We start from the raw sequence: 21,607 nt of genomic DNA on the forward strand, positions 1-21,607 counted from the left end.
AACAATAGGAAGAGTAACGCGAAGGGCCATTGCAGATTTACCTTGACCTATAACTGAAACCGGTAATTATACAGAATAAGGCACCGCCCATTTCAATGACCTTGAAATATGATGTCAACTTTTTCTTATACGCAGTTTTTAAGATATTCACAAAAATATTGTATGTTTAAATATTGAATGCTCAGAGCTTGTTAAGATTTCCTCTTAAATTAAGGATGAATAAACATATAACTGAAATGACATATATATGTATATATTATGATCCACCTATTAGGAAGAAGTTGTTCGGAATGATGACCTTGCCAATATATTTCAAGGTCATTGAAGTCGGAGATGGCTCCCTTATCCTGTATAATTACCGCATGTAATGCATTGAACTAAAAAGGAAGCACAAATTAATCATTCGCCATACAGGGAAACAAAAATGGGTTAATTCGTTAGCACTGACTTTTACAGCGATTAACGAAGAACACAATAAAAAAATAAAAGCTTAACTACCAGAAGGAGATCATTACCGTCTGCAATGTACTGCGTGTACCACGCGTACCAAACGAAGATGTTCGTATTATTTATGATCACTGCCCGATCAATCAGCCCCAGAATCATCATGGTGGCGCTACTCCCCGGGACCATTACCTAAGCCAGTTAATCGCGGCAAATGTGTGTGACGTCGAGTCCGCCGGTTTCTCGACGAGCCGCGAGATTAGTCCAGAGGTAACCGTCAGTCGTTTCATTAGCACGGTCCAATCAGCCCTCGATACTGCTTCCCGGACGATCCTTGGCGGCTGCGAGGCCGGCCTAATCAATGAAATTGGGAGACAAAGCCGGGGGTGTGGGGTCAGTAGCCGGGGCGGGGGTCAGAACGGTCATCGGTCCTGGCCCGACGATTGTGCCACGAAGAACCTCCTCCTCGTACACCGACGCGCTACCTCGAACGACACAATGAGGTAGGTGTGTCGCCTCGCCACGCTCCGAGATCCTCCTTAACGCACACCCTTCGGTGCCTTGTTCACCCGGCAGGATCGGCCGGATCGCACGTCCCGATCGTGGGAGATCTCGAACACACGCGCCTCGATATCATCCCACCCAGGACAGAAACCGAGCCGCGGGGACGTACGGAACATCGATGTTCCTCGGGGTTGTGCGCACACGGATTCGAACGGACGACCCCACGGTAGACAGGGTCGCGTGATAATGACAGGCTTGGGCGTCGCACGGTGATTGAGGTGGCCGTGTCACAGAGACCCGGTTCGACCACGCCCTGCAGGTCGCCGTACCAATTCGAGAGCATCGATTCCTAAGTCACCCCGACGATACGCTTGGTTCGATCGCTTTTTGCTTTCGCTAGGGAACAACCTGGACTGGTATGGATTCGAGCGTGTTCTGGGAAAATTTGATCGGCGAGTTGTTCGGTGGACACAGTCCCTTTGGTTCGACTATGTCGCTTTTGAAGTTGTGCGAAGGGGTGGAAGTGGAGAATACAAATTAGACGTTGGTAGTGTAATTCTTAAACGCCCTATAGACGAAACGATTTGTCGTACAACTGATCGTAGCAGCCTAGGACGCTTTAACCGTCTGAAAGTTAAAGAGTCTAAATCGTGTACAGCAATACGGTAGGCTAAAAATCTGTCGTACCATCCATCTGTCCAACTTATTTTTCAAATTTCATATAAAATTTACTTCCCGAATATATATTATATTTGGAAAAGATCTCGGGAAATCGTCGTTCGAATCAGCATTCAGGAAAATCGAGGAGGTCAGATTTTTCCCAGCGTCCAGTCAGGGGAACACGGGTCGGAATAACTGATTATCGAACGCGAGCGAGGCCGTGGCAGTGACGAGGCGGATTCAGCAACGATATCTATCTGGCAGATGGAGCTCCGCGTTCCCTCGGTTCCCGTCGTTGTGCCGCGCTGTTCCGACCGTGGAGAGTCGACATCGCGGCGGCATACCATCTTTGGGCTTGGCTTATCTCGTATCGTTCGAGGTTGGCACAAATAGCTGGAGGCGCGTCCCCGGCGCATACCTCCATACATTCCATTGTGTTTCGTCTGTAATTACACCGAAAGGGACGTTGGCGCGCGTCTTCGTTCGGCGCGGTCGTCGGTCGCAGCGGAGAATGCGTCCCCGGGCTGATTCTAATCAGCGCAACGAAGCGCGTTCACGGATCCGTGAGACGTCGAACTGACACAGCGTGTTCGAAACGCGCCGGAGACGGCGTCGACTAGGAACTGGAAATTGAACGGGTTGATTTATTAACGAACCGTGGTGCGCACTCTATTCCTCTGAAGCGAAATCGAGGAGAGGGTCTGTGTAATTGGATCCCTAAGCGTCTTCCTTTTTTATTCTCTTTTTTTAAATACAAAGGATACAATCCATCGTAACATCACTGAAATTTCTGTAGACGATCCTCTCTCCCCTTGGAGGAAATCCGCCGGGAAGTCCTTTCGACGTCGCGGCAGCCATTACCTCTCAACGCCGCCCACCCTTCCACCCCTTTCAGCCTGCAATAACGGCACATTAAAGGATTTTAACGCCGGAATTGAATAACCCCTCACTCGGAGGCGGTAACGAAGTTATGCCCGCTCGTGGAAATATATAGGTATCCACCGAACGACGGGAAAGGTGACAGTCGGAATGAAGGTATTAGGGGATGACTGACGCGCTGACGTCGCCCATTTTCTCTTCTCCTCTGGCCCTTTCGCCATTCCACCATTTCGCCCGATTCCTCCGTGTTTTCGCATCGACGGACCCCAGTGTCGAATCCCCACGGCCGAGGCAATTTGACGATCTTTCGATCGTGGGTTTAACAGAGCGATCGCCACGCTCTCGAACGGAACTCCATGAGTTACCGGCGACTCACGCGTAGTTGTGTATGTACCTATATCGTGGACACGAATTCCACGCTGTCAGCTTGTTTCCTGCGGGCACCGACGGTTAAGACGGCGGCCGAGGACCGGTTTCTTGGAAACTCGCGGACACTTGTCGATGTCAAATTCCCCAGCGTCGCGATTAAATACAGTGTCATTGGACCTGTCAGTTATTACACCTAGGGAAGATCTATGCTCGTTGTAAATCCGCCAAGAGGCCCCTAGGAATGTTTCAACGTTGAAATTTTTATGCAACAATGTATGCCATAATATAATACAAAATCTTCTATACTTCCACAATAAGTGGTGATACACAGCGGCTCATTTTGCAATCTCGATGTTTCTTATTGTCGAATTATATATCGACCGTCTTGAAAATCAGACGGTCTTAAAGTCACACCGATCGCCGTTCCTCCTCGTCCTTTCACCACGGGTTCCCGCGAGTCGAGGGAGCAACGGGGGCGTCGGAATCGTGGCGCGTGATGACGAGGCGCGATCTCTGGTGGCTCCCACGCCCCAAACGCCCCGCTCGTTAGTCGTAGTCAGCAGCGGTCGTCATCGACGTGTCATCCGACGGAGGAGCCTGGTTATCGAAGGGGGGGCCACCCCGTAACGGGTCCGCGAAGGACACGAAGAGGTACACAGCGGAGATCCGAGGTTGCGCCGCGTCAGACCGCCCATTCGACATCGACGGCCTGACGCAGCGCCATCGGAAGTCGTCCCAGCAAATTGTCGTGCTCACGGGGGTACACGTGGCGCACGGTTGTCGATCGTTTCGCCGTGGATAGCGTTCGAGACGCCATCCCCCGTGACAACCGGTGTCTGTATCGTCGCGTTGAACCGTAACGAGGAGTACGTGCGTAATTGGTCCGATCAGAGACGATTGGAGGCGTCGTCTCGCAACGTGGTGAGAACTTGGAGGGTGTCGTTATCGTTCCGCGACTTCGGTAATTCCGCGGGCAAACCAGTCGGGCTGGCTTATCGACGCCGATTAATAACAGACTTGCCTCGGTCCCCTGGCTTCGATATGATTTATCGAGTGGAACCATACACTCGCGGCCCGAACAGGTTACAGGTTGAAACATTGCAAGATGCTAATGCGAGTACATTGAATATTAATGGATATTGAAGCTGTTTTGTTGCGTCTTGGGTTCTTCGCGTGGCTTCGGAGGAACTGAGAGTGGAGGATAGCGTTCGGGTCTCGCCTTCGGGCTCCGACTATGTAATCCTTCAATTAATCTGACGGAGGGAATCGATTTCCTCGTGACCGCACCTTTACCGCCGTGAATGTCGAACTCTTTCTCGAATCCATCACGGTTAATGGTTGGGCCTGTACGAGCACTCGTGGATGCTGTCTCAGGTTTGATTTCAGGTTGAGCTATTCAACGTGGAGAAGGGGAATACAAACGCCAGTTTTCGCTGATTTGAATTTGGGTCACGGAGGATCTCATTGTCTCGAGAACAATCTTAGGGGGCTATTTCCTCCCTGAAAGGGCCACGGTTATTTCGGGCTACGTCTCTGCTATCAAGGTAGCGGCTCGTGGATGAGGTTAGCGTACCACGAAAAGGGGTCGTCTCGAGGCAATCGGGCTAAACTACGGACTCATTTACACACTTAGCCCGGCTTCCGCCTGGCTCGTTTCTACCCCCGGACGACGAGCGGAGTCCAAATGGTTTTCATATTGTCTTTTTATCGCTCGTTCTCATTTTATCGCTTGTTTGGCCGGTGACTCGTGTCGTATGCCTCGACGATTCTGCTTCTCTTACTTCTGATTCGGTCTACATCGTGCTTGCCTGAATCGATTTTCATCGAGTTGTTCCGTGTTTTCTTTGCACGTTGTATTCGAGATTAAAAACTACTTTTAGATTTTGCTCGAGTTAAGATACTTCTACTACTCCGAATTGAAATTTTCTTACCAATTCGACCGGATCGAATTACGAGAATTAATTCAGTCTCGTCTATTAATTACAAGAAGCATTAAAGGGTGCGCGTATCTTATCGGAATCCGACCACGCCTATATAGAGCACCGAGCGTGTGCCATCTCTTAATCGAGAGACGTTCCCGGCAGAGAGACGTCTGCAAGATTCATTCAATTCGCAGAGTGTTACCTGCAACTTTCTCTCGGCGATAATACTTTTACCGAGTCAAAGTTGCGCATCGTCACGGGTGGCCCGAGGGGGTGGACGACCCCTCGTGGAAAGGCATCGGTCGCAACCGGGACACACGGGGGAGGGGCGGCAGCTCGGAACGGACCGCCGCGAGCACTTAAGACTATTGTTTTCAATGTAATTGGATAGCTCCTGCTTTCTCTCTTTCTCTCTTTGTCCCGTTCACTTCCGTCCGCCGTTCCGGCAGCTACCTCGATCCCAGAAGAGGGTGGAAGGCAGTCAGCCAGCCGGTCCCCATGTAGCTTCAACAATTATCTTGATTGTTTTATGCATACACCAACGGGACCGAGCTGGTGCGAGGCTAGAACGTGGGGGAGAATTCTTAGATTTCGGGACGATACAAGCCAGCCCAGTGTTTCACGGAAACTTCTAGGTGTCACTGTTTAAAAAAATTCGAAAACAATGACTTTCAATTGGGATGTATCCGAGAATGAACGTGGAATTTCAAGCTTCCGTGGAGGGGGTAGTTTAAGGCGAATTCACAGTTTATAGTTTATATGTGCAACATGAATGATTCATCTACAGTCCATTCAATTTGTCAAAGGATGTTAATTTTGGGTGGAATGTAGACAAGAACAATCTTTACACGTTTCAGTATGGACAAATCATTCGCGTTGCACATACGAAGTGTGAACTGTAAATTTGTCTTATACCCACCCTTTCATTAAAGCTTCAAATTCCATTTTCATTCTCTAATATCCCAAATTGATGGGTTATGAATGACGCACACACTGTATTTATTGGACTAGTTATTTGAGAACATAAACTTAGATAAACTACATAAAGCATAAATATTAAACAAAAGTTATATCGCGATTGTGTGCCATATGACTTGAACACAAAGCAGAAAGTATTTTAACTGAATAATGTAATAACTCAACGACACGCTCTACTCACGACTGTTAGATAACCACACGAAGTATATAATACTAACACATATAGATAATCATATGGTTCCAGCAAAAAAGGCATTATTTCTCTGTACTCAAAATCACATCGCTATCTTCAGTCAAAATTTCACAGGATACATCCCAGACAATCTTTACCCAAACTTTGCTATCGCCCAGGCATCATGGCCGCCCAAGTTACGAACCTGTTGTCGCCGGCGGCGTGACACGGCCCTCGGCGCGTCGATCCGGATCGTCAATCGATCCGCGTCAAATCCGTTGCGCCCCGGCGCGGTGTACTTGTAACATATACATATAGTCAGGATCCTCCCCATGGCGTTCCTCGGATATGACGTTACAGAGGGAACGCTAGGTAACCAGCGGAGATCCGATAGAAACACTACGCCCAGACAATGCTCTCGGCCGATTTAATTAGGATAAGAATCGCCTGGATCGCGTATACACGGCCGCAACAATGGGCTTTTGCTCGCCCGGGGAGAGGCAGGGGATGGTTGTCGTGAGGGAGGGGAGGCGGTCAGGGGGTGGGTTAGGACAGTGAAGCCACGCTTCTGGTTGTATGTATACCGTGGCTCGCCTCCAAGAAACATGATATAGAGGGCGAGGGGATCTGCGGGCTACGGTGGTTTCCAAAAATACCACAGGCTTCGGCAAAAAGTTACGATCGGGGGAGAGAGCCAGTGGAGGACACGGGGGATGTATAGGAGGGAGGGGGGCGTAATACCGCGAGCGCCACGTGCTAATTATGTAAAAATATGATGCGGTTCGGCCGCTTGCGGTGCAGCCGCGGGCTTTTATGCGCAGCCGGATCAGTTGACCGACCATCGTTGCACACACACATACACACATATTGCTTGGCATCGGTTCGAGGACCCGATTTCACGTCGAATATAATGGCCGGTGTATCGCGCGGGGGCCCCGTGAATTATCATCAAGCGTGTGTCGTCGCGGTCGCGTAAGCCGACCCCTGATTTAATCGAACCGAGCCACGAGGAGGCACGATAACTCCGTAATCGGTTATCGCGGGCCGAAAAGAAACGACGTCTAATCGAACGGCAGCTTTTTGCGGGCGCCAATTATGACGCGGCTGTAACGACAGGATTAATTGAGATCGGACGGCGGGCAGACGAGAATCGCGGGACGATTAATTGGCCGCGATCGGAGGCCGGTAATGAACGTCGGGAGGGAAGTTCGTGGAACCCGGAGATTTTCACCGTGGCCGACACGCTCGAAGATTGTAATTGAGGAAGTCGTGCTGCGATGATAACTTTCGTTTTCGGGCGAATAGTAATTTGTAAACGCGTAATCGCTGGTTTCGTAACAGGCGTTCATTAACGTGTACGTCGTATCGGGGTAATTAAAACTGTAGGTGCGAACTTTGTAAACGTTTTCGTGTTTCTCTGGGACTGAACGAAAGCATTATTACGCGTGAAGTGAGCAATAATTTGTTTCCCCTCGGTATTATAAAAGACCCGTAATCGATTATACTTTTATGAACATACAAAATTGACGAGGCTCGAGATTAAGCGAGACTTTATTTTTACGTACCCGTATAAATCATCCTAAACAGCTATCGTTTATAAAAGAGCAGTCAAATACACCTATCAGTGATATCAGTCGTGTTCAACCCGTGACAACCCACCATTTTGTAACACGCGTCGGTGTTTTATGCATCCCTGGGAGATAGATAACGTTGCGTCCGCGATTTGTTCTGTCCAGCGATGATTACGTGACTTTAATATCGCGACGCGGGCTAATAAAAGATGAAAATTAAGATGCACGTGCTGGCATCGTCCCCGTGGGATCGGTATTTCGCGTAGCTCGTAATGTAATTAACAAGATTATCCGTGGATTGCGTGTCTCGTTTTCTTTTTTTTTTTTCCAACGTTCCACCGGAGCCTCGTCGTTTTTCATTCCTAATGCAAGGAGAGATTGCATCCTGACAACCCTCGCGGGTGCTCCTATTATCGCCGTTAGGGTCTCTAACGAGTTAACGGCCGAGTGGTAGGAAAACCTGTGGAAATTTAAGGTCAGATTTTCTGCAACATTACGAAATACAATTTCTCTTCGATATCATTCGTTCTTGAACATTCATACTACTGACATCTAAATCTATATAAAAAAAAAGAATAGACAACTAAATATGACGAAAGTTCTAAGGATTCGGGTTCAGATAAATTCCTAACAATTTTTCGGGGGGAATGTTCTGTCGTGTCTAGAGGAAAGTGACGTCGGAGACGGCCATTGGCAACCGCTCAAAAGGCTACGGCGCGGCCTCGAAATTGGGAGCTAGATGCATAAATGATGCACTCCTCGGTTGTTCCATCGGTCTTGCCGCGCGAGTCCATAAATTCGTGTATAAATCTCATCGTTCTTCCAGGGAAGTTACTGTTCGCATTAATTTCGCGCTCGCGGCGGGGCCGGGATCTTTCGGTCCCCACCCTCCCTCCCTCTTCGCGGCGATGGGCGCCCAAGCAACAGGAAGACGAACGACACGCGTGCAAACTCGCGCCCCGCTGCCCCCGTGCGAAAACACGCGTATGAAATTTCTTTGACTCACGGGCCGACGTTAATCTACTTGTTGCGTCGCGACTAATCGCGATCGGGGTTCTCGTGAAACTTTGAAATAGACTCTCGATCTTCGCGATCTGAACAGACAATGATTAGGGTGTGTACGTCTCGGTGGTTCAGTAAGAAGATTTATCACCCTCGGAATGCTGGATAATTTTAATGGAGAATGTTATATACTATGTATAATTTATATTTTATGTACAACATATAGGTATATAATTTTAATAGATATCACAGACCATATTCTTCGAAGCAATACATTTGCTACAAAGTGGACAATTAAGGTGTTCTAAAGTGCAAGGTAGACTTCGAATGAGTTCGCGATATTTCTCGCAGTCTCTCAATTCCGCGAACGACGTCGTGGACGCCATCTTGTCGTGCAATAGCGACGACTTCTTTCGATAATTCGCGAACCCGAAAGATTATCTTGTAAACCGGCGATTCGAAGCTCGTTCTTTCGCCGCTGTCGACGGCTGACCTTTCTCCCGTATATCTCCGCGGGTCCCTCGTAAAGTCTGTCCTTCCCGTGAAAGCCAATACCAGAGGATCGGGGACGGATCGCGTCGTGTCCGCAAGAAGCGCATCTGCGCCGATGCCATACAGCGATAAAACGCACTCGTCTGCGCCATGCAGCTTTTTTCCATGCATTTTTTTCTTTTTTTTACAGAGTTTCGTCCCTTTCCCCGCCGTATTTTTTCCCCGTTCCTTTTTTTATTGTTGTTGTTGCCCGGCGATAAATAATATCTCACAGGTGCGTCCAGACGGGCCGCGACGCCTGTAACGTGGCTGCCGTGGCGTAGATAAAACTTCTCGCGCGCGCGCGTCTATGCGCTCCGTGCACTTACCTGCTACGCGATAAATCATCCGATAAATTGTTTAAAAGCATGACCGACTGCGACGAAACGTGAACGCCTGCCTGGGCTTTTCCTCGTCGAAGGACGGCCGTAAATAATACGGAAATTGTCCTTGGGCTGTTGGATATTTTTTGTGCGGTGGGACGCGACGTTATCTGCGATCTACGAGTGGTGACGATTATTCCCGAATATTTCCGCGGTTGACCTGGACAAACCATCACTCGAGTCTTCGATTCAGTAGGTCATTCGCTGGAGGACGAAACAGAGGTGTTTGCGTTTCGCGTCAGGCTCGAGTTGTAAGTTTCATTGGATTATTGAAAACGGTGGAAAATTTGTTACTATTCCGTTTATGAAATTCAGTGTATTATAGATTTTTCTTTTATTGAACTTTTATATCGTTCAGATGATGTGAATTGCAAGTGATTGTGTCGGGTGTCCTGAATCTTAATCGTTCGATATAGTATTCAGATTGAAGATATTCAATTATTTCTTTTTATTCGGTTGCAGCATCCGTACCCTTCGGAAGACCAGAAGAAACAGCTGGCTCAGGACACGGGGTTGACGATCCTTCAAGTTAACAACTGGTGAGTACCTGAAAAATCTGTTACCAATTTTTAACATATGAAATCTCTTTATGATTCCTCTTCCTACCGAACAACTGATGATCAAAATATTTCACTAAACAATCTTACCTAGTCTTTTAAAAATTAAGTAACATTTCATATGTTACTATTCCATAATTCTCAGTAACTTGCATGCATTTTTCAAACAGTATTCAGTACGTCAATATTACTAGTGGTTATACTTTCGACGCCTCTAACAATTCCAAGTAACCCTAACTCAAGACAAAAGCGAACTTCAAGAAACTTTCTCATCTTTTCCCCTCCGTATCGTCGCGGTGATTATCCATCCGTGACCCATAAACCATACACGATAAGAGGAAATTCTACGTTGGAACCTTGTCGGGATCGACGAAAATCCGCGCCGTTCTCCAGGGCGACAAGGTTCTCCGTGTACACCTAGGCAATGGCGGAGCTGCGTGCCCGGCTGGAACGGTCTTTTTGGCTCGGCCGGATACAGCGCGGAGCGCGTGATACACGGATTCCGGACACGGCGAAATTACTCTCGTCCGTCAAACGAAACGAACCGTGGCCCGGCCCGCCGCTGCGCGACAAGCTGATTATTTCAGCGCGCCAATCACGCGAAATACGAGGAACCAACGGTAACGGACGACGGATTTCGAAATACCCGCGGTACCTGCGCCACCCCGCCGCCTCGAGGCTGTTGCCATTGTCGAGCCCGCGACATTCTTGGCGTGCCCCCTGTCGAAGATAAAACCGCCGTTTCAATGGGTTCTCTCTCGCGGTCGCAGTCGCAGCGGGAAAGGGATTTAACACGGAGAGGAAAAGAATTTTATGCCGCGCTGGGTGACCGTTCTTTCGAATCGGGCTGCTGACGTAATACATTCGACGGTGGCCCGATTCGACGATTTACAGCTTATGGCGTGCGTGCGTGTGTATCGTATATCAGATCGACAATCGTGAAATTTTTTTCTGGAGAATCTGTCTGTCAATAACGGGACGTTTAGAGACTCGATTGAAGCTAGGTACTACGAGCATTGTTCGTAAAGATAGAGGAAAACTGCTGGGAGGTAAGAACAGTTATTACGTGAAAGTATGTTGAGACTCGTTTGTAAGAAAGGAAATTCCGAGTAATATGGGTGGAGAGGGTGGAGTGTGTATGTGTCTCTGGCGGGGACGTTTCTTTTTTCAGTTCTTCTTTCAAGCGCGTTTCTCACTCTGTGAATTAAGGGGAGAAGCGTTTCCGCGGCGTGCCTTCCATTTTCAGGAAAATTGCAACCGTTCACGGGGCCGGCGTGCCCGTTTCCGCGTCCACCCAGCAAGATTGAATTTCTTTTTTCTCCTGCTCTCGCTTTCGACCAAGGAATCCCGCGGACTGGTCGTAAACACGGAAAAGTTACGATTCATAAGGTACGGAAACGTTCGTTTCTTTCTTCCTTTTCTTTTTTATTTTTACGTCGGAATAAAAACTTTATTAATGGAGGTACTCGAGGATCCGGCAGTACAACCCGTGTGTGTTCAGGGTCTCTGGATTCAGAGGTTTCTGTCTGTCTTTCCGAGAACCCTTCGCGATTGTATTACAAATTCGTTGTTGCGCAACTATTAACCGGTAGACCTAGAAAACGGGCAAGGGCGGAAACACGGGGACAAGCAACAGTGTTATTTACGAGCGGCCGTTTCGTTTCTTACGACCGAGTAACACCACCCACGGACATTCCCCCAATTTTCGAGCGTTCCTCCCGACTCTCGCGGCCTGTTCCCACGTTACGCGTCCGATCGAACTTTCTCCGTCGTAAACCTTAACGATTCGCGGGCCCGACTATTCTTCCGTCATCAACGATGGAACGTCGCGCGCGCGCGCGCGAAAGGCGTCGACCACACGCGCGGTGAAGAGCCCATAATTCCCGGCGCGGGGCGACGGAATAAAACCGTAACGTTGTCGAACCGCTGGCAGCGACGTAACGAGACGTTTAAAATAATATCTCCTTCGCGGCTTGGCAGCCAGGTAGGCGAGCTGCCTGTAAAACGTTTATACCGGCCCGCTTTATGCACCTTTAATCTCGGCGCGAAGTGCCGTGCCGGATTATACTAGCCGTTATTATGTAGAGACTTTACGATTTTCGTATCTGGGCCGTCGCGAAACAGAAAGAGCGAAAGACAAGACACCGGGGCACCTTCTCGCTTTGCATTCGACCGATTTCCAGAACCAACGCAACGACGTCTTCTCCCTCCACACTTCGTCGTCGTCTCTTGTTCCCAGCTGGCCACGACGTTTCTCCACTGTGTGTATCGGAACGGGAACACCGTAAATTCCGTCTGAATTTTGACGCTACCGATAAACGCACTCACGAGGCGCGTGTACTCCACGGAGATTTTCGGTTCGGCTCGCCATAAACGCGATAAGGAGCAACGCGGAGATACCATTCGCTACGTGCACACGCGGCTGCGTACGCGTTCCCTTACTCTCTCTGTCTGTCCCTCTCAGAATCTCTTCCTTCTTTTTATTTTTTTTTTGCCGTTCGATGGTTGAAAGCGAACTGGAGCCGATCGTGAACAGGTTAACCGAACTCTCGTAGGTGGTTGGATCCGCTTAGAACGCGGCTGCAGGTGCGGCTGATAAGCGCGATACGACCACCGTCCACTCGTGCGCGGGAAAGGTTTGAGTGGGCACGATGGTAACGGCTAAGTGCCGATGTTGGGATACGGATTGAAATACGCCAGGTGGATCATACGGACGCGGGAATTCCTAAACGTGTTTATGGCTGTTTGATATGCGAAAAGGTGTTCGTGAATTATTACGATTCGATAAAGAACTTTGCTTGTTTTATACAGTGACGTGGAAGGGTTTTCCAGTCGGTTTCTTTAGAATGTTTGAGTAGCACAGAATTTATACAGTCCTAGTTCGTTCTTTCTGTCGAGAGGATATATACACTACCGTTTCATGAGTATTAGAACACCTGTTTTCTATTAAGAAACTATGGTGTATATTTTGGGCAACGTTTATGAGATTGTTCATCGTGCTTCAATATTTTTATTCAATAACAGTTACGGTAAATCTTCGATGAGTGGTTGAACAGCTCCTCGAGACTGAACATTAAATATTTCAGAAACTAATGGCCATATGCGGCTGAAACGAATATGATTGGCTTAAAATTTCCAAGCTTTATCACTGTGCTAAATATCATTAAAAAGTTAACGTTACACCTGTGGATCTCCCCTGGATGATTTACTGTATTACATATTCAATAAGTGTTCCACGTACTTACGGCTGGTAGTGTATGTAGTAGAAGTAGATAATAAAGATGAAGTACATAATGAAACGTAATGTTTTGTTCATCGTCAGAAAGTTCTCGGTATTAAATTCTTTTGATAAATAGAAGCGATTGAAATTTATCACAGGGTACTAAGAATTGTATTACGATCCAACACGAACAATCAGGATGTTAATCCCGCCATCTGCGAAAATTAGGCGCCCCCCGGAGACTGAACAGTACCAAACAAGTTTATCGAAAGGGGATTGATCCCCGAAAACAGTCAGAAAACACCCACCCCCCGACGTGCTGCTTGTCGAGGACTCGCACGTCGTACAGAAAAGTTAATTCCGTCCGATCCGGTAGCAGACGGAAAGGGTTAAGACGACGAGAGCGCCCTCGTGGAAGCTTAATGCCTCCCTGTCCGTGAAATCCCCCGTTTCTTCGAGTTGATCCACCGTTCCGCCCACCCACTACCCCCTACCCCTGCATTCTCTTTACAGAGGACGGAATGGTCCCCTCGTTCGTATCTCGCTATCTTGATAGATGTTTCCACGTAGCACCTGCGCCAGCATCCGAATTACAACGGCCCCCTGTTTACCATGATGTTTAAGAGTCGGTGGTGGTCTCACCCACCCCCTTTCGTCTCCCTCCCACGTTTCTTCGAGTTCCCCTAAAATCCACGTCGTTCGCCTGTTGTTATAGAATGGAACTTTAAACTCTATCTCGAATTCTGTATATACCAGTTAAATCGAACCTGTAACTATTAAAATCCAAACTCCATCTCAGCAGAAAATTTCATTATATTCTCCAGAGTGAAGTTAATACTTCAACCGTGGATCGAAATAATCCTCGTTTTCAACGTCATCCGCGGAGCTGAACCAGCCAGCAGAGTGAGAAAGAGACCGAACCACGGCCGGATATAAAATGCGAAACGAATTGCTCGACGTTTCACGTCCGCCTTGTCCCTCCGCCGCGTCGCGGTTGGTCGCTTCGTTCTCCCGGTGTTCTCGTTGCATCGCGATGCCACGGAGACGCGGGTGGTTTGCGCTGCGTATAAATAAAATCGGTCGCGACGTCCCCCGTGCCGTACGTGTCTGTTTCGCCCCGGCATCTTATAATAAGAGTATCCTCGGGATCGTGTAATGGGGTGGCCGGGGGCACGAAGACGGCGGGAGGAGGGTGGGTGGAAGAGGAGCGCGGTAATTGCGCACAAATCAAGTTTAAGGAGGCCTACAGCGAGCTGGATTTTTTTATTGCCTTCGCGTAATATTTATTTCGTTCGGTGCCCCGGCGACGCCCACGCGATGCCACGATAATTGCGTGCACGGCGTCGTCCTCCGAACGGTGTTAATTGCGTCGTCGCGATGCAACAGGGGAGACGTATGTATCTCCTCGACCGCGGAATTTTTGGCAACCGTCCGTGTTTACGCGTTCTCTCCCCCTCCCCCCATCCTCCATCGACCAATATTTTCTCAGGCATCTGTCCATACCGTTCTGATGTTCGCCGTACTTTCGGCCTCGTAATTAACCGGCCGTAACCTGTGCCCACGCGCAAATTAGTACCGCATAAGTTTTCGCGCGTTGCTCGACTGATCCTTCCGAAATAACCGCCTCGTGGTGTTTACCGTCGTTGCGTTCCGGGGACACGAGGTGTTCGTTAAGTTTGGTTTCTTGCAGCTGAAGGGGTGGTTTCCGTGGGTTTGTGACCGTTGCGTATATCGCGTTGACTGTTCAAGGATGATCCTGAGTTGCTTTTTGTTTCGTGACTCGTGACGCTTAAATTTTGCGCTACCCTCTGTAAGAGTATGAAAAAAGTCCCAGTTCTACATAGATGACAAACGAATATTTGTATTTGTATTATACGAACGTTGGTATTAACTGGCCACGTGTCTCCGTCTGAATTTCATTGGAATCCAAACAACTCATCCAGGGTTTCCATGAAATTTCTCCGACGAAGCACCCCCGGGGAAAGAAGGCGATTCTTTTTTTCTCGCGCCGCGCGCACCGAAAGTGCAGTCGGGTTGATGTATGCTTCGCGTGGGTGGGCAGGTATAAGGGCGCGCACGTAGGCGGGCCCCCGGAGCTTACGAGGCTTGCACTTGCGCCGAAGTGCATGCGAGAGCCGCACGGCAATTTCTTCGTGGCGCGATAAGTTTCGTGATATATTTCGCCGGGGGAAACTCATGTTTCCGTAATGCAATTAGAGCGTGGCCGTTGCACCGCTCCGTGGAACGTTACCTCGGACGGAGGGGGTGAGAGGGCTGCGTTCTGGGACGACAACTACGACGACGACGACGACGACGACAACGACGACGGCGTCGCGCTTAGAAATAGCCGGTCTAATTAGAATACTCGAGACAAATGAAATAATTCGTAAATAAAATAGCTCCTCCCGTCTACGTGCTCGAAGAAGTCTGTCCACCGAGCCCCCTCTGTTCTTTCGTCCAGTAATTTTTCCTTTTCTCCGGCTCACTTACACCTCTCTCGTTTCGCTCTCCCGCGCTCGCTCTTTCCGCGCTGCTTCCTCCCTCCCCATCGACCACAATTTTCCGTCACATACATCAGCCTGGACAGTAGTTAGAACCGTTGCCAGCTTGTTACCGCGTGTAACCCTTCGCGGACCACGCAGAACTGTGTATACACTGGCGCGTTCGCGCGCGCGCGCACGGTAACTTACGGCGGGGATGAAACTGCTCTCGAGTGAGTTCAAGGTGGAATACATTTATCCGACGAAGGGACTCTGCTCGAACCTACTTAACATGTCGCTTGCAGGGTGGAATTTTTCTTTCGTAGAATATTTAATTATTTTTCGGTTTAATTTATCGTACAATTGTCTTCGAAACTTCTAGAAAAGGGAATAGATGTAGAAACAGTTATACGCATCCCCCAATTATTGTTTACTGGATCCAGAACACTTCCATCGCTACTTCCATCGAACACCTCCGTGTCTTCGAGCACACTCGAGCAAGTGACACAAATGTGTACTAATATTCTCGCTAATTTCACCGTTCTTCACCGTCCCCACCGCCTCTTGTCCTCCGGCTAATAAACCAGAGGTTATTTATCGGTTTGCCCACCCTCCAGTCGGCCTCCTCCCGCCCCCACGCGTGACGGCCGCACGTGGCGAATGCCACTTCGGTCGTTTATTCCGACGTGTCCTCCGGTCCAGCGGCGTTTTTCTTCCCGCGATTTACTCTATTTGAGCCGCGGTCGAAATAATTTTATCGCTCGTGTGCCGTTTATTCCGTCGACGCCTCGCCCCGCGCTGACGCCGTTTTTCGCCGCCACCGTGGGCACGCGGTATTCGAGTCGCGCTCGAAATAATTTTATCAGTCCACACGTTCATCCCCGGCCTGGCGTGTATAGCTCCGTACAATATTGCGCAATTTCGAGTTTGCCTGCTGGTTCAGGTAGTTTTTCCATCCAGCGATTCTTACGTAGTACTCGTTCTGTTCCTGATATCTTTAACCTTTACCTAGAATGGTAAAATGCAAATACGTTCATGTGGTGTGTTATCCGACGTGTAATTAAATGAGACTGGTCGAACACGTGGAATTGGCAAGTTTAAGGTTTTGCCTAACAAAAGGTTGCTAGACACTTAGCGTCATCTGTTATTGGATAGTGAAATTATGAAATTTTTATATTCTTAGGTGGTACCGTTACGGACCCAGTTCGTGATCACTTAAGAGTAACTATCGCGATTTTTTTTATCTATAAGTAATAAATTAATCAAATCCAAAGACTCGTTGTTACTCGATTAAATCTATGTTTTATCTTTAATTTGATCTATAATGTACCTATTCAAACAAGAAACCCAAAAGAAGCAATTTCTGAACATCTAAATCTGCATCTCAACAGTTAACAATTATTTATTAATTCTTTGGAATAATATTTCACCATAATGAATTTATTATATGGTATCTGTATACTAAACGGATCATGAACCGGGTCTGTAACGGTACCCCAGGATCCCACCAATACCAGTTAAGGGTTGATTATCAGTCCCTTCGCTACGATCAAACGTTTAGCGATTCATGGGTACGAAAGTGTATCGATAGCCGTCGCAATCTCATCGACAACTATTTTCTATTCAATTTATACAATTAAAGTTTCAACGAATCGCCAATTCTCTTCCATTACTGTTCAATTCACTCACGACAGAGTTTTCCATTCCGCACAATTTAAAGTAACCCAGCTAACTACGCGGCAAAGAGGACGCAACAACACCGTCGAGCGTCTCCTTTCTTCGGCATCCCGTGCCGAAATAATTTTATCGTACGGGCCATTTATTCCCGCCTCGCCTCCCCGCGGAGTCGTCGAGTCCCGTCTTCGGTCCCCACGGGTGTGTTTTTCCCCGGCCTGCGTGCACGCGCGCGCGCCTCTCCGGGCCGATTTGCTCTATTTGAGCGGAGGTCGAAATAATTTTATCACTTACAGCTGCACACCACCGCTGCCGTTGCCGCCGCGGCGGCAGACCCGATGTCTTAAGAGGATTTCGATGTTAACGGAGACGAAGAGCGATCTCGCTTAAGCCCCCGAGACGACGCTTAATCACCGGACGAAATTTACCGTAGTCCTCTCTCTCTTTCTCTCTGCTGGGTCGGGCTCGTTCGCCCGCGAAGGGGGAAAAAGAGAGAGGTTTGGCAGTCGCCGCGACGCGACGCTTCATCCTCTTGCCCTCCCGCGAACTCCTTCGTCGCTGACGAAGACCTCCGATCGTATTGATTTTTTTTCCTTTTGGTTCGCCGTTAGGATCGCGAATCGCACGATTTTTGCTCGACAATTCCACGATGAAAGAGAGAGGATTCGATGGGGCGTTGAAGGGGTGAGTATGACGAGGTATACACAACGACCTGTCAACGGGCGGACATTAACGGCGCTATCGATGACACTAATGAACCTAATGCGATTATTATCGGCACCTCGTTACCCCCTGGTACTTATCAGTCGACGCGATAGTTTTCTTTCTTTTTACACATCGGCCATCGAACTTTCCCCCGAATGCTTCGAAGCACAGTGACCAGCAGCGGGGTGAGAGCACCTTCCTCTCGTCTTGGTTCTTCGACGTGGCTCCACGAGCGGATCGTTAACATCATAACTGCACGTCCCGCAGGTAATTTAGATCGTTGTAAACCCTGCGGAGCGGTCCACTGGGTCCCCGACGCGCGTACGTTATAAACATACACGTGTAAATATGTACATATGTATACACGTGGTGTGTACATACGTACATACATATATACGTGGTGTGTTCGGCTGTAACCGACTTGCTAACGAGACATTTCGTTTTACAAAATCGTCCGAGACCCGGGAGCCACGCGAATGGGGCCGTAAATCCCAGAACCGGATGTTAATATCCCCACCCTCCCCCCTCGAGCGCAGGCCGTCGCCTCCTCCCTCCATACACCCTCGTTCGCAAATATTGTTGCGCCGCGCGGATGTCGCAGTTTTCAGCCCAATGGCCGTTAAACGTCACTTCTGCGGCCGCGGCCGAACTAATCTCTTTTACGCGTTCCACGAAAACGTGTTCCCGCGGCCTTCGTGGCTGTCCACCGGGACGGAATCATGGCTGGTAAATCATCCGGTGCCCTACGATGTTTCGCGTGAACGGGAATTAAATAAGACAACCGATCGAACACGGAGAATTCACGAGCTTATCTTTCGTTGCTGGATTCTTTTTTTTTTTTTTCTGTTTTTTACTAGGTCAAGAGGCCAGAGGTGCTTGTAACGGTAGAATCGTCGGGTAAAGTAAGCCGTGAGCGAGTGAACAGAGTCGACCCGCCGCAAATGAGCTCGTTCAGGGATGCGGGAGAACTGTTATGGGAAATGGGAAGCTTCTCAGTCTCGTTGGTTTCGGTAATGGAACTCTGGGCTTGATCGTGTCTTTTGACGGAAACGTTGCCTCGGATTCAGACTCCTCTACCACTGCTTCCAGTTGAATATTCTGATTCTTCTTGCATAAAAGAGAAGATAAACCATACAAGCTCGTAATCGAAATTTACAAGAGTCACATATAAGAGTCCGCGAAGCTTATATATGACGAGGCTCATGCGTTCAAATTTCTTGGAGATCACGGAAGATCCCGATCCATCACGACGATACGAGGGCCACGGAAGATCGTTGCGCCGTCGCTTCTGAAATTCTGGAGGGTAACCGAAGCCGCCCCTGTGCTCACGCTCGGCCGAGTCGAAAATCTTGAAACACCCGTATAAGGTGCAAGAAAGGGCCGCGAGAGGTGATGGAGTGACACGATACGAGCAACGCGCACCGGTGACACCGCACACCTGGCTGACTTACGGTCTTCGGCATCACCTGCTCTCCCAACGTACAAACGAGCCTGCACAGCGACGAGCTTGATATACCCATCGGGGGAAACGGTTCGGGTACCGGCCAACTTTCGCCTGTTGCGACGATTAACAACGAAACAAGCAGGCACATAGTAAAACGTAGATCGAGGTTCGCTGATAATACAAAATCGGTTCGAGTAACTATTGAACAATATAATTTATCGAAGGATATCTCGCAAGGAAAGGTGCGGAAGTGTCCCCTTCTGATTTTGATGAAACTTCGTATGTCTGTTAAGCAGTCAAAAATAAGGGATACGTATTTTTTGTTATCGGCTGAGACGCGACTTTAAGGGGTCAAACCACCCCTCGAAGTTTCGACGCGAAAGTACAGGAAACCAGAGGAGATACATGAAAACTTTTAATGGACGAGGTTTACGGTTTTTTATGTGGAATAATATGGTGCTAACAAATTGTTCAAAATATAATTTATTTATAATAAAAAAATTTCGGATCGAAACTTCGAGAGGTGGTTTCGTCCCTTAAAGTCGCGCCTCAGCCGATAAAAAAAATACGTATACCTGATTTTTGATTGCTTAACAGACATACGAAGTTTCGTCAAAATCGGAGGGGGACGCTTCCGTGCCTTCCCTTGTGAGTTTAATTTAGCCGAGTCACTTGATCTCGGAAACTTGTCCACATTATTACTTCGGATTTTCCATGCATCATTTCTATTTCGTTCCACATTTCAACTACCTCTTTACCCACCTAATGATAAGCTTGAAGTTTAATAATCATTCCTGAAAGTCAACACCCGGTACCTCGTTATCTCAACCTAACCTTTATATCGTTCTCTTCGATACCCGACAGTCGGTCACGGATCAATTTTGTTCACTGATTCGTAAACCAGTCCAGCTAATCAGCGAGTTTGATTTAAACGACTCTGACCTATCGGTTGCGTTACATAGACTCGTGATAAAAGGAACGCGACCAGTGCAGCTGAAATATTTCTATTATATCGGTGTCAATGGACCTTCATTAGTCACTCGTCGAAACAATAAGAACAGAGAGTTACACGTCACCGGTGACAAACGCCGTGGTACGGTCCCCACAGGCTGGTCCTCCACGAAATCCGAAATCGTGTAGTACACGTCGGTGATTCGAACTCATTGGCCGGCTTCGTGTAACAATCTCATTTAGCCTTGCTCCACCCTCCGTCCTCCCTGACGAGTATTTCTCTCCCTCTTTCTCTCTCTCTCTCTCTCTCTCTCTCTCTCTCTCTCTCTCATCAACCCCGACGTCCGCCTGGAAAGTCCCCTCAGCGTTAGGACCACACCGCACCACACCGCCGCGTCCCGTAGCGAAGCAGGAAACCCTCTGGGGGCTGTGTGGGGTGGGCAGGAGTCGGATATCTAATTAGCGGGGGCTGATCGGTAATTACTACGATTAATCAATCCGTTTTCCATTTGTGCGCGTCGTGCGCGCTCGCCTGTGCGAAAGGGAGAAGAACCGTGGGACCACCCAGGGGATGAGGTGGAGGGAAGGGAGGCGCGGATTGAACGCGAGAAGAATAGGCGTTCGTGTGACGGTCGAGGGTGGAAAGCGGTGTACACGAGTAAAAGGGGTACAGACCGAAGTCAGGGGAGTGGGGAATGGGGCTTTCGCCCCTGGATCGACGTTGTTCCACAATTCCGGACCCGTCGTACTTTCAAGATTGGGATTGTCGAGCTTCCGGTCAATTAAATCCTCACAATGAATCGGCGTGGGCTCAGCCGTCGGGGGCTGTGCTGAAATTCTTCGTAACGACTGTTGATTCCCAGAAACTGGATTCGTTGGACCATTTGACATATTTTGGGTGGTTGTCTTTCTGATTTTCGTGGTGTGCACCGAAAGAATGGGGTTCTAGGGAGTTCGAGGAATCGTTGTGGGATGATGGACTGTTAACAGCATGCTGTTACGAATTAAAATTGTAACTTGTCCCCGGCTTTCAAACACCCATAAATTATATTCTTGTTCCCTGAAGGACGAATCGCTGCGCGAGGAAGAGAGTGTTGAAACTGGTCTTGGAAATCGAGTTAAATGCGTTCCAATGATAACACCTACGCGACAAACCAGTCG

At 48.6% G+C, this 21,607-nt stretch overlaps 1 protein-coding gene across 1 annotated transcript in view; it reads left to right on the plus strand.

The window, feature by feature from the left end:
* LOC107194601 (homeobox protein homothorax-like) overlaps nt 1-21,607 on the plus strand; it is a 212,151-nt gene that overhangs the window by 94,653 nt on the left and 95,891 nt on the right. The window contains exon 4 of the mRNA XM_015584244.1: nt 9,878-9,954. Coding sequence (XP_015439730.1) covers nt 9,878-9,954 — 77 coding nt within the window. The remainder of the gene's footprint in view (nt 1-9,877; nt 9,955-21,607) is intronic.

Source organism: Dufourea novaeangliae, unplaced genomic scaffold, assembly GCF_001272555.1.
Source record: "Dufourea novaeangliae isolate 0120121106 unplaced genomic scaffold, ASM127255v1 scaffold8, whole genome shotgun sequence".
In the NCBI taxonomy this organism is placed as follows: Eukaryota; Metazoa; Arthropoda; class Insecta; order Hymenoptera; family Halictidae; genus Dufourea; species Dufourea novaeangliae.